The sequence below is a fragment of the Pangasianodon hypophthalmus genome, chromosome 30 (assembly GCF_027358585.1).
Source record: "Pangasianodon hypophthalmus isolate fPanHyp1 chromosome 30, fPanHyp1.pri, whole genome shotgun sequence".
Taxonomy (NCBI): domain Eukaryota; kingdom Metazoa; phylum Chordata; class Actinopteri; order Siluriformes; family Pangasiidae; genus Pangasianodon; species Pangasianodon hypophthalmus.
This window is the reverse complement of record NC_069739.1, coordinates 5795676-5808630: the sequence shown is the minus strand read 5'-3', so window position 1 is coordinate 5808630 and position 12955 is coordinate 5795676. Positions and strand designations below refer to the sequence as shown.

Sequence of the window (12955 nt, the reverse complement as noted above, 5' to 3'; positions counted from 1 at the left end):
ATACAGATATTCATCTTACATCTTACGAAGTGGAGCAGAGACATTTTCCAAAAGATATTTATGCAAATTAGTAGCTAAGCAATGTGGTGACTAAGTGGGAAGGTGAAACTTTAGGTGGAAAAAATAATATCCCTAAAACAGATGCACATGGAGGGTGGTGTGTGTTCATGTACATGTCTCTACCTGAAGTCAGCGAGTTCGGACATGGCCAGGTTGTCCCACAGCACGGCGCTGAGGTCCTGGAGTTGCCCAATCCTCTCTCTCCACTCGCCCAGCGTCACCCGTGATGAGGTCAGGAAGGAGGAGCCTGATGGGTCCCAGCGCCCACCCACTTCACTGCTGCTCAAAACTCCCAGCACACACCGTGACCACACAGCTCGGCTCAGCATGCCTGGACCCTGCACAAAAAAAATTACACAACACCTCTACAGTAAATGCATCCAAGGGTTTTTAAATCGCTTGACAGCAGCCATGCACACGTACCGTATCAGAGGGTCCTAGCAGCGATCGGAAGCTCTTCTTCGTCTCCTCCTCTGGACTCAGAGGGTTCCATTTCAGCCAGCGATCAGGATCGGAGGTCACGCTGCCACTCCAGAGCGCTGCCAGCGTCTCGGAAAGCAGCTCGCACCACACTAATGGCAGCTCCTCTACAGGCTGTAGAAAGCAAGGTCATTGCAGAAGGTAGAATATTAAAAGCGTTAACGTACTATGTGATGCGTTATATAAAAGTTGCTGTAAATTATGCACACCCTCTCTGTCCTGAGGAGGAACCACAATGGCTGGAGCAGACGGATATTCATGGGGGTGGACTGCATGCAGAAGCGCAGGTGGTTGGACAGGGATCTTCGAAGATCTTCCTCGTCATTTTTACTCCCTCTGTGGAACAAACGGTGAGGCAGAACCGGTCAGAAATTACAAAATGAAATGAAAGTGCGGTCCTATCTGCATGACCATAGCTAATGAAGCACACAGACAAACCTGAAACTAAATTCAAACACACATCTTACCTGTGTATGATAGACTGGTGTAACAGATCTGCAGTCACTTTCATCTGGTTGAGGATGGCGAGTTCCTCCAGTACAGGCCAGAGCTGAGCCCTGCGAGCCAGCCGCAGTAACAGCTCACGGTCTGGACCTGCGCCATCGCCCATCTCCTCCTCATTCTCAGCTTCAGAGAGTGAATCCAGCAGGCCACAGGAGGCCATGTGTCCCTGCTGCTGATCCACACAGGTATGTAATCTCTCCAGCACACCTGAAAGTTCCACGTATTTAGAAACAAGCAAAAGGCTAGCAAAGTGGTAAGTTTGAACTATATAATAGATAATATAATAAGGACTCTGATGTGCCACAGAGATGTTTAATGCCTTTTGGGACATTTCTGAGCTGAACTTACCAGTACTCTGCGGATCGAGAAGAAGGTTAGCCTGCAGGACCAGACCCCAGCCTTCCAGCAGGGCTTCCTTGCAGTCTATTCTCATGGCAACGGCCCGGAGCCGGGCCACTTCCTGTTTCCACAGCGACGGTGTTCTGTCATTCAGGCGCAAGTCCTTGACGTCGAGAGCCTTGCTGAAGAGGCGGAGATGGGCGGAGCATTCAGCCACGCTCTCCAACTGTAAAAATGGCAGGACGAATGTCACTTCCATATTCACAGTCACATAGTTTATTCGTGAAAGTTACGTCACTTGATGTACCTTAAATGGAAGAGGCTTTCCCAGGGTTTTCTGAATGCTCTTTAGTGCCAGCGCCACAGACACGGAGCTGGAGAGTGTGTTCTGGATCGCTGAGGAGATGGTGTGCAGCTCTTGCTGCCCTCTGAAATGCACACAAAAGAATTTTATTTTTTTAACAGATTTGCTCATGTGGTTCAAAATAAGAAAGCTTCCAATAGCAGGCCATTATAAGTGCTCACTCATAGTCTCCATCGCCCATCAGGAGCTGGGGCAGACGTAGTACCAGGTGCTTGTGGACCCACTGCCAGTGCAGGGAGAGCACACACACTCCGCGGGTGTCTGCTGGCAAGGAGTTACACACGTTCCAGAAACGGTCCCTCCACTGGAGCAGCTGCAGGATCTGCACAAACCATAAAACAAACAAGAGTTTAATAAGAGTTTAATAACAAATCTCCTAGTAAAAGCACACACACAATAAGAACACACAATTTACACAAATACATGATGGTATTAAAAAATATAAGAGAACAGTTATTACGGAAATAAATATTATATATATATTTCAGCATTGTAAGCCAAGGAAAGCACATTATGTAAATAAATAGGAACAAGAGGAAAGAGCCTCTCACCTCGAACATGAGGTGGTCTGAAATGTTCGGCTGGTCCGTCTGCACGGCCTGCAGCACGAAGGAGTCCCACAGGTCAAAGAAAGAGCGCAGGTGCACAAGGACTGGATGCGGCAGCTGCGCAATATCTACCGTTCCTTTAGAAAAACAAAGCAGAATATGGTGTACAAGCCAAAAAACATCAGTGCCCTGATAAAAAAAGATCATTTAGCACCATTGAACTGGGTGGTTCTTAATGTGACCAGTAGTAAAAGAGCACAAAATTAAATTAAGAGATTGTATACATGGTTGTGCATGTATGTATATACACACACATGAAATGAAATTAGAGGTGGTGACATATTAGTGATGCTAATGCCATGGAATAGCGAAGACTTTTTCCTTGACTAATTAAGCATTCGCATCTTCCTTGTGACAAAATGCATTAAACTTGCATTTTAATCTTGCATTTTGCACTAGTATGCCAACTTGCATGCTGGTTTTACAAGAAATCCATCAATACCTTTAGAAAAGGCAGTGGCCAGTCTTAGTGCACTGTTATTTGGTGATGTATTTCCTGTGCTGCTGCATATAGCTGCTCTCTCCTCTCTGTCCATCAGTATTATGATCCTGAAAGAATATAGAAAAAAAAAAAGCTTCAGGGGCTATAAGACAACTCTGGCAATGTAGGCTGCTTAGAAACTGGCTATTAGATTGTTTAGCTTGTTTTTTACTTGTTTTGATTATGTATATGTATCCATTATGTTTAAATCCAGAGCTAGAGTCGAACCTGTTGGCGACAGCATACAGAGCCTCCATAAACTCCATACATCGCTCCTCGTCCTCAAAGTTACAGGTGTTAGCCAAGATGTCCAGGTACTGTTTGTTCCAGCGCATGTCTACCAGGATCCTGTAGTCATCTGAAGACAGGAATAAGAACTTTTACAATATCACTGCTAAGTAATCACAATCAACCTATGTGGAAGTGTGTACAAGGTAGATTATATATGTGTATTATGGCTTCATATATGTATATATGGCTTCATTAGAGACAGGAGACAGTGTGTGTGTGTGTGTGTGTGTGTGTGTGGCACATACCTGTGCTGTGGGGTTGAAGGTGCTCAGTCAGGTATTTGCCCTTGCCAACGAGTTTGCTGTTAAAGACGGCTTTGAGGGCCTGATTTCCTGCCTCCAGCTGCATCAGTGCTGCTTCTGCAAACATACAGCGCACGACAATCACAAAACCTCCTTTCGCATGCGAACTGACGCAGATAATGTTTTAGAAGGCATCCTAAAATATGACCTTAAAGGAGCAGTATGTAATTTTTAGATCTATCTGCTGCTTAGGAATTGCAGTTGAAATGAAAGCTGATACACTCTTCACCTTTCCTATCCTGAAAACAATGGAGCAGAGCTCAAGGGCACTGTTCTTACTAGGGGGGTGGGCAGAGATGATTTCTGGGCCAGAAAAAAAAATGTAAACATGTATGTAAAAATGTAAAGCCTGAAATGAATGAACTAATCAGAGCCGTCTTATTTAAATATTGAGTTTCACAGTTTTTCCAAGGTATCTTTGAAATTATACAATTAATCCAGGTATAAAAGCACTTTTAAAAATTACTAACTGCACCTTTAAGTGCTCAGAAGTAAAAAGAAAAAACACAAACAAGGTCTTATAACCCCAAGGAACCTGATTACAACTTTCATAGGATAGTTATTGGCTTATAATGATTGTCTTATTCATTGTGCTGCGGTTGTGATGATGTACCTGGTACATGTTTGTAGTTTTTGGCGAGGTGGGAGAGCCAGCTGGTACGCAGGACCCAGTCGCTGTGGGAGGCTCTCTCGGTCAGGATCCGCACCGCCGTTGGAAGGAGCTGCTGGGCGTCCCTGATCCTGTCACCTGCCCCGCCTTCTGGAGAAAACTGCAGGGTTTCCAGTGCTGCACCGCTCTGCATTGCCCTCTGCAGGTCAGTCAGGCTCAACGGCCGAATCCTGTGCACACACATGAACGTACATCTTTACTCACACAGACGCTGGAATGTTAAGATGATGTTTGCAGGAATGGAGCCATACTAACAAAAGTAACTACTATGTTATTATTAAGTAGTGTAAGCTGAGTGTATTAGACCTCTTGCTGTGCAGGCTGAGCATGTTCAGACAGTAGAGGAGAACCTGGCCGTCCCTCTGGACACTGGAAAAGCACGAGTCCTCTGTTGACTGCAGGGCAGAAGGCACTCGGTCGGGCCACACGCCGGCGCACAACAGCCCACTGCCCCATTCTTCGGAGTCTAGCACCGCCAAGTGCCTCTCTATCAGCTCCTGAGCAAGCTGAGGAAACAAGAGAGGAGAGAAAGTGTATGAGAATGCAACATCTACGAGACATGTCTCATATGCAATGTCTAATATGTGACCTTAGTGTACGTATTATTTGAGTGTGAGTGTGTGTGTGTACACCTTTTGGTTGGCGGTGGTGCGCTGACAGAGGGCGTACGCTTCCCCGCATGCCTGTAGCAGGGCGCTGGGCAGATCTACACCTCTCTGCAGCTGACTGGACAACAGCGCAGCGGCATGTAGCAGAGACGACACAGAGGATGCCGGCGAGTCTGGGATAACACACACGATAATATCTTTTATGGTTTCTGAAATTCGTATTCTTTATATGCCGTTTTGTAGTCTTATCTTTGGTACTGTTAAAGGAATAGTTTGGCAAAAACAGGAATGACAATTTTCCCTTTAATCCGAATGCAGTCTATCAGCCAAGACAAGTCGAGTGTCTAAAGATTACATGAGGGGATTTTAATTTTCATGTGCTATTTCACAACGTTATCACCAATTTACAAAGACCAGTAGTGTAAGCCTAAGCTACTCAATCAGCACTTTCATACCGAAGTGCTCATTTGAAAATGCTCACCCCAGATGGCTGACTTGATCTCGGAATGAATGGTCATCAGTAGGTCACACACACAATCTCCGGTAACTCCCAGAGTGTGTAAGATGGTCTTCAGGTCCAGCGAGTCCCAACATACTCCCTCGTTCTCTCCCGGGATGTAGATCTCCACACCACGATTCCTCATAGCTCGGGAGATCTCTCCATGCGCAGCGTCCATGGTGAGGAATAGCCTGGATATGACGGGAGGAAAATAAAGCAGGAAGATATTTGGTAGCGTGTCAGGTTTTCAGTGTTTTGTCAAATTTCTTTTTCTCAGCTCACAACTACTAGATGTATTGATGGATATACCTGAAGTTAGGGTGTGGAGTGATGCTTGGCGTCGTGCCGTCTATGACCCCACGCTCGTTAATGGTCAAAGACCCGCCCGGCTCCAGGAGAGCGTTCAGCCGATCCAGCACAGATGGGCTACAAACCCACACACAGAAAATGTTAATGGAATAAAACCCTTGTAATGTGCAGTTATTGGAAAATAACCAACCTTACGGTGCCATCACTGATTGACCCCATCATTGATTATTTTTCTATAACAGCATGCCCAATCACGGTTTATTCCTTACATATTAAAAGGCATTTTGTGTACAGTCTTATTCCCTTGTCATGGTGTCTAAAAGTAATATGACAACTTATACTCAATAACATAAAGAACCAAATCTATGTACTCTGGTGGAACTGGTGATTACTAGAGCAGCAGTTAATAACCTGCAGAAGTTGACGTTGTCCATAAGTAGCCAGTCTCCAGCCTGCAGAGCCTGGACCAGTGTGCCGTCCAGCCATTCGAAACCGCCATGACTCCAACCGTCCTCCATCTGCGCCAAGCGCTCCTTCAGCAGGGTGAAGTCCATCTGTAGCTTCGACATGTCTGCAGCAGGAGAAAACAGGATTAAAGGTTTAATGACTTTGGCACTGTCGGATCTCTGATCTCCTGCGTTAGAAACCCTCAGCAGCTCCTGAAAGCCAATTTTGCCCTGTTAGCTTCTTTTTTTTTTTGCATTTGTAGTCACATTAATCATATCTGCAGGGTAACCTAATGTGTACGTATGAGAAATGCCCAAACAGAGCCTTTGCAGAATTCTGGAAAAGACATATGTGATGCTGCTTAGCTTGACAGACGATAATGAGCTTAAAATATTAGCACTGTAAAGTAATAACACCATGTTTATTAAATAAAATGTCTGAATTTGAGGCATATAGTGTTAAAGAGTCTCGCGAATATTTTCTGCTGTACCTGTGAAGACCTTGAGCTTGGTGTTGAGTTTGTGTAGGAGCACGATGATGACCTCCAGCTTGTTCAGAGCCTCAAACGTCACTGTGCCATCAGCCGTGTCGAGTCCCTCATCCCTCAGCCAGCGACGGAACGTGCTCCACGTGCTCAAAAGGAACTCGGTGTCCTGAACCGCCCCGTCCAGAGACATCAGCCCTCGCCGTGTCACCATGGCCACCACGTAGTCCATGCTCTCCAAGACTTGCTGCCATGGCCGGATGATGTCCACCTGAGGAAGAAGAAGAAGAACGTTACTGAGGGTACGCCATACCGGATACAGAAGTGTATAATTCTTCCTATTGATCAGTCTTCTCACCTGTTCAAACCCTCCCAGCAGTTCAGTGGTGTCCATGGCGCTGTTCATAGCCATCACCCTGAGCCTGTGTCCGGTCAGCAAGGCTAGCAGGTGCACCAGACTGCTCTTCCCACTGGCGCTGGGGCCCACTAATATGGCCATCCAGCCCATCTTCACGCATTTCATTAAGGACTCCAGTGGCCGCAGAGCTTGATGAGTGATCGACAGAGGAGGATCCAAGACGACAGGCGCGCCACCGCTGCGCTGAAGGACTGACGAGCCCACCTTGACGAAGTGAAGAGGAGATTCCGTACTAAGCAAGAATAATTACCGTGACAGCTCTACTAACACAGATCATACGTACAGACTAACCTGCAGATTTAGAGGAGTAATGTGGAACTGCCTGGAGCCCAAGTGAGGCTCGAACTCTTCAGCAAACACCTTCCTGAACACAGACAGCACCTGTAGCAACAAAACACATACAGAATTCAGCCACAGTTCTAGCTTAAAGTACTGATTTGACCATATAAATAAGAGCAAGACACAGCTACCTGAGCTTTATCTGCTTCTGTTCTCATCCGGTCTGCATACACCAGTCCAACGTGCTGGCCCGGGTTATAGAAGGCTGGTGATTGGTCGGCTTGCATCAGCTGACACCAACGGAAGAGGTCTCGCAGGTTGAACTCCCACGGTCCTCCTTTCTGACCCCATTTTCTCTCTACTGCCACCTCGGTCACAAGCTGGGAGGAGGAGAAAGAGGAGAAAAACTGAATTTAAAGAAAGATGTGGCATGTTTGCATGAATGAATCAATGTATAAATAAATGTGTGAATTAATGACTGAATGTATGAATGGTTTTAAAAGAGGAACCTTTTATTCCTCTTTATTTTATTTTATACCTAATTCGTATAAGAGCATACTACTTTATATCTTATTTGTCCCAATACAATATAATAACAAATAAAAGTTTTTTAAAAATTCCATTCTGAGGTGAAAACATGACAAAATAAAAGAACATTAATTTATGAATATTACTGAAAACACATAATTTTGTTAATAATAACAATTATAATTTATTTCCATAGAGTATGGATTCATTTATATATGTACTTATTAATTTCTTAATAGTCACATTTTTATCTATTTAATTTTAAACATGGTGTATTTTCTTTTCTTTTACTATTTTAATCTTACCTTGTTGCTGAACTGAACCATTTTAGAGATGATCTGCTCATTGATGTTTGGAAAGATGGAGTTACCAATGAACTGCATATCTTCACTGGTGAGCTGGTCCACATACACCTGCAGGCACCAGATTAAACATCAGATCAGAAATAATAATGAAAAAAAAAATACAAAAGGTACAATTAAAGGGGTTATTCTTAGCTGTGAGGGATTCGCACCTGAGTAAACCTGTTGAGGAAGGACTTCGGCAGGCCTTTGCGTCCTCCTCCCTGCGTGAAGGGGTTCTGGCAGCCAAAGATCTTGGTTTTCTCATGCTGGACCTGGAAACGTATGCTCAGTTCCGGGATGTAGATTTCTGCTCGGTGGTCGAAGCAGGCATTCAGACCCTCCAACACCGACTGAGATGCCAAGTTCAGCTGTGTAGCGAAGAAACACACACACACACACTCTTGATTTATACGCTGTGTGAATTTGTATTGCTAGTGTGAACATAGTGTAAGTTGCTAAATCTTGGTTTACTGTTACATCTCATGAGGTTACCTCATCTAGTACAATCCAATGTCCAGCCTTTAGAGCAGCCAGGAGAGGACCGTCGCGCCAAGCAAACTCTCCTCCTTTACCGCCCTCCACTGGAAGGTCTGTTCCAAACAGGTCTGTAACATCCTGAACAAACAGACAAAAAAAATAAATAAATAAATACAAAACCTTTGATAAGATAAGTTTCAACCAATCAAGTGTGCATCAGCATTGCAATTTCAGTGAGTTTCAAATTCAGGCATGGCTGATTTTAAAACCTCAGTCAAAGCGTATTTATTTAAATAATTATTTATTTAGTTTTAGTCCCGTCATAAGGCATTACGTTACTCCGAGATCTTCAATCTGTTCATCATGAATCTAGGCTGTATTTGCACAGCTGACTCATAATACTTTATATAAGTGAGCATAAAGTTACATACAAGGTGCTCTGTGAACACCATCCACTCGGTGAAGCATGGTGGTGGCAGCATCATACTGACAGTTAACCTTGGCTTCTTGGTTATTTCTCTACTTCTCTAATTCTCTATATATTTCGTCACTGACTTTTGATGGACAGCCTTCTCCAGGCTGTGGTTGTGCCATATCCTTTCCATTTTTAAATAACAGATTCAATAGCAGGCTGGGATATTTATTTATTTTTTATTATTATTATTATTATTATTTTTTAAATAGGTGAATAATTTTGCAAACTATACAGCTCCCCCCCCCTCCCCCATTTTATTATTATGGGTTATTTTGTGTAGATTTATGACACATAATCCAAGCCAATTTCAGTTCCAGGTTGTAACTCTACAAAATGTGGAAAAGTTCAAAGGGCGTGAGTACTTATGCAAGCCACTGCAATGTATAGTTTAAAACAAAAATGACTCGAGTGCAGCTTTATTTTCACAGATTATTGCGTACTGTCTGCTCAGAGAGGTTGATTCTGACGAGCTGGTTCCCAGAAGCCTTGGCAAGCGCAGCCACCAGACTGGTCTTGCCCACTCCGGGTGAACCCTCCAGCAGGATGGGTCTCTGGAGCTTTAGTGCCCGTAAGATCCTCATGGTGTTCACTGCTGTCGTGCCTGCACCCAGGGCATAGTCCAACAGACTGCGGCTTTCGCTCTCAGGATCTGGGGAACGAAACAGTTTATTTTAAGTGATTGTACAATTTAAGTCATTTAGGTTTGCTAGTATGAGACCAACCGTAACGAGCATCGCTCACCAGCCACGATGTAGAAGGGCTCGATGCCGAAGAAGTCGTCCCCCCAGCGTGGCTCTCTGACCAGGCTGGTGTCGTAAACCCTCAGAGCCTCCTGCATCTTCTTATCTAGCTTAGTGATCCTGCGTAACTTCGTCTCCACAAAAGCCAGACATGCCTTCCTTGCTTTCGCTACATTCTCTGCTGCTGAGACTGTCGTACCTGAGGACCAGGAAGCACCAGGATATTACAAAGACAATCATACAAGCAAGGCCATGTTGGAAAAAGAACTGGACAGAGATGGTATCATTAAGCAATGGTGTAAAGCAAATACAACAGCCAGGTCATTTCTTCTTGATTGGTCAATAAAATTGGCCAAAAAAAAAAGAAAAAAAGTTCAACCCAGTTCAATTTTGAAGGTGATATTTTGCTCCTCGAAGGCTACAGATTTGCTCAGATTTAAACTCATATCTCTACAACAAGACAAATCTTTTGTGACACTCAGGAATTTCACCAACAAATAATGTATTTTTTTTAAAAAGTAAATTAAATTAAATTTGCACTTTTGTTGTATTTTTTTCCATATTTTATTGTTTTACATATATATATATATATAAGTTAACTTATTCTATACATATATTAGACTTATTTTTATACATATATTAGACTTTGACTTATTTTTATTCATATATTAATATTTCTGCTGTTTATTTGAGTTAGAGAAATCGTAGTAAAGCCTGTGAAATGAAAAAAAATACTGCTGTCTGCTTAATTTTTGGGCATATAATTCTTTATTCATTATTCCAGTCAATGCTATCAAGCATTAGAGTTTCAAGCTCTCTAAAAATGCTAACCATGACCATTTTCATACTTCTGATATTTAAAAACGAGACTGGTTAAACCAAGCACTCTCATCTATTATCTATCTATTGATATTATGCCACTTTTAAAAGAGTTTTATTCAGTGTTTACCTGATCCAATGCCATCGATGTATACGAGGCAGGCGGCATGGATGAAAGCAGTGACCGTGTCCAGCCTCCGGTCCCACTCCGGCTCCTCCATCTCCTCCAGACCCATGAAGCTGCTCTCATCCCGATCCTCGTCCTTCTCGCACACAGCGTTCAGGAAGTCCACCCATGACAGGATGTCCCTTACGCTTAGGATGCATCGCCTCCCAAACTCCTGATTGGTCAGCCAGTCGATGAAGTCCAACATGAGCTCGGCGATGTCCTTTCCTGGAGACGAGAGAATGGATGAGTCTCAGGCGTACTCAGGGAGGAATGAGAGTTAACTAAGGACAATACAGCATTGATTGAACACTGAATTGTCAAATACTCCTCCCTTGAGTCGCGCACCCACCTTGGTGGTCGTGCTGGTCTAAGGAAAGCCCTGCTCGCAAGTTGTGCTGGACGATCTTCATCAGATCACCGCGGCTGTTAGACTGAGGACACCAGATCTCAGTGAACCTGTTCCTCAATGCTGGAGAAAGCTGGACATACAAAAAGTTACATTTTAAGCAAATTATACAAAAAAAAAAAGAAAAAAAAAAAAAGCTAACATTCTCCTTAATCCATGTGAAAATCAGATAACATTGCAGGTATTCAACTTTTTTTTTTCAGGACAAACCTCTTTCTTGCCAAAGTCTCCACCGGGGTTCATGGTGGCGACCAGTCGAAATTTCTTCCCGGCAATGATGAGCTCAACGTCGTCATCATTGCCGCTGCCTTTCTCTGCCAGGACCAGAGATTTCTCCGTCTCCAGTACGCTGCAGAAGGCCAGGGAAAGCGGGAGGAAAATGTATACACAAGTTGAGAAGGAGAAAATGAATGTTGGAGTGTGTATCTGATTATGCATGTGTTTGTGTGTATTTTATCCACCTGTTGAGTCTCTCCAACACCGAGTCATCAGCCAGTGAGATCTCATCCATCAAAAACACTCCTTCCTGTTTCATAGCGAGCACTAGGGGTCCATCACGCCATTCAAACAAACGGCCATCTTCAGCATCCGACTGCGGGAATAAAAACAAACAAAAAAGCTCCAGTAAAAACTAGATGCTCACACTGGTTTATAATAAATATAATAAATGCCTAATACTTAGATTTATCTGGACTGACTATCTGATGATCAACATCATGAACCAAACATGTTCATTGCTGAAAGTTCTGCAGCCCTGGTGTCAATATGTTCAGTTTGATGTATCGGAGTATATGCAAAATTTGATCTCTCTCTGTCTTTAGTGTTTATCAGTGCTTGTGCATATCTTACCTGCCCTGTTCCAATGTGTCGGACCGGCCGTAAACCACCCAAGAAGTCAGACGTCTCCATGTGCAGGTGGCAATTCACAGCGAAAAACTTCTGTCCAGCCAGAGCAGCAAACAGCTGGCATATTGTGGTCTTACCACACCTAAAGAAACACCATTTAGACAACCTGAGCTTCATGTGTTTTATATACTTTACCTCTCATTTATATAACTCATATATATATATACATATATATTGGTTCTGGACACTTATTTGAGTCATGGCAGCTTTTTAAAGATGGTTAATAAAGCTGAATCGTCATCATGTCGTACTGAGAGAAGCAAACTGACTCGGGTCCGGCTTCAAATCAGGATTAAAAGGAAAACAAACTTTGGACAAACTTGTATTCTAATAACATCATCAATCAAGTACATTTAGCTAGAGATAACATTTTTACCCGGTATCGCCCACCAGCAGCACGGACTCTCCAAAACGGAGTGCGCGGCCCACCAGCACGGCAAGCCTCCTCATGCCTTGGGTCCAAACCACATGACCAAACTCCTCAGGCATACCAGCAATGCTGGCCACAAATGGACCTGCCAATCACACACACACAAACACACACACACACACACACACACTTTAGTGATGGATATAAAACAAAATTAATCATCAGCCAATGACCAACTGGTATTCACTGGTATTCAACCCAGGAAACCTTCATTACATAATTAGTGTTATAAATAGGGGCCTCTTTCTAGTGTACAAAGTACTAAAACCTTTTGGTACCTGGGGTACTTGCTTGTTGTACAAGATACACTCCAACAGGAAATAGTGATACTCAGAGGTGGGGCTAGCAGTCAATATGTCACCAGTTGTGTCTCAGGTTGGTGAAAAATGAACCAGAACCAGGAGTTCAGTTTTTTTTTTATTTCTGAATGTGCAGTGGACAAGCCATTTAAATCCTGTACTATTATTAAAATGATTTTTAAGTAATAATTTTGAGGACACCCTTCACCCTTTACACAT

At 43.5% G+C, this 12955-nt stretch overlaps 1 protein-coding gene across 1 annotated transcript in view; it reads right to left on the bottom strand.

Moving 5' to 3' along the window:
- mdn1 (midasin AAA ATPase 1) overlaps window positions 1-12955 on the bottom strand; it is a 50565-nt gene that overhangs the window by 22942 nt on the left and 14668 nt on the right. Inside the window, exons 28-59 of the mRNA XM_026918327.3 lie at window positions 12384-12522; window positions 11951-12089; window positions 11563-11693; window positions 11312-11450; window positions 11045-11174; window positions 10657-10920; window positions 9709-9906; window positions 9408-9616; window positions 8508-8630; window positions 8186-8383; window positions 7977-8084; window positions 7335-7523; window positions 7156-7245; window positions 6805-7068; window positions 6453-6717; window positions 5927-6086; window positions 5516-5632; window positions 5189-5397; window positions 4732-4880; window positions 4406-4605; window positions 4043-4269; window positions 3373-3486; window positions 3065-3194; window positions 2798-2904; window positions 2299-2432; window positions 1909-2069; window positions 1691-1811; window positions 1393-1609; window positions 1008-1251; window positions 750-876; window positions 484-654; window positions 184-398 (exon numbers count right to left, since the gene is read on the bottom strand). Of these exons, the coding sequence (XP_026774128.3) occupies window positions 184-398; window positions 484-654; window positions 750-876; window positions 1008-1251; window positions 1393-1609; window positions 1691-1811; window positions 1909-2069; window positions 2299-2432; window positions 2798-2904; window positions 3065-3194; window positions 3373-3486; window positions 4043-4269; window positions 4406-4605; window positions 4732-4880; window positions 5189-5397; window positions 5516-5632; window positions 5927-6086; window positions 6453-6717; window positions 6805-7068; window positions 7156-7245; window positions 7335-7523; window positions 7977-8084; window positions 8186-8383; window positions 8508-8630; window positions 9408-9616; window positions 9709-9906; window positions 10657-10920; window positions 11045-11174; window positions 11312-11450; window positions 11563-11693; window positions 11951-12089; window positions 12384-12522 (5389 nt within the window). The remainder of the gene's footprint in view (window positions 1-183; window positions 399-483; window positions 655-749; window positions 877-1007; window positions 1252-1392; window positions 1610-1690; window positions 1812-1908; window positions 2070-2298; window positions 2433-2797; window positions 2905-3064; window positions 3195-3372; window positions 3487-4042; window positions 4270-4405; window positions 4606-4731; window positions 4881-5188; window positions 5398-5515; window positions 5633-5926; window positions 6087-6452; window positions 6718-6804; window positions 7069-7155; window positions 7246-7334; window positions 7524-7976; window positions 8085-8185; window positions 8384-8507; window positions 8631-9407; window positions 9617-9708; window positions 9907-10656; window positions 10921-11044; window positions 11175-11311; window positions 11451-11562; window positions 11694-11950; window positions 12090-12383; window positions 12523-12955) is intronic.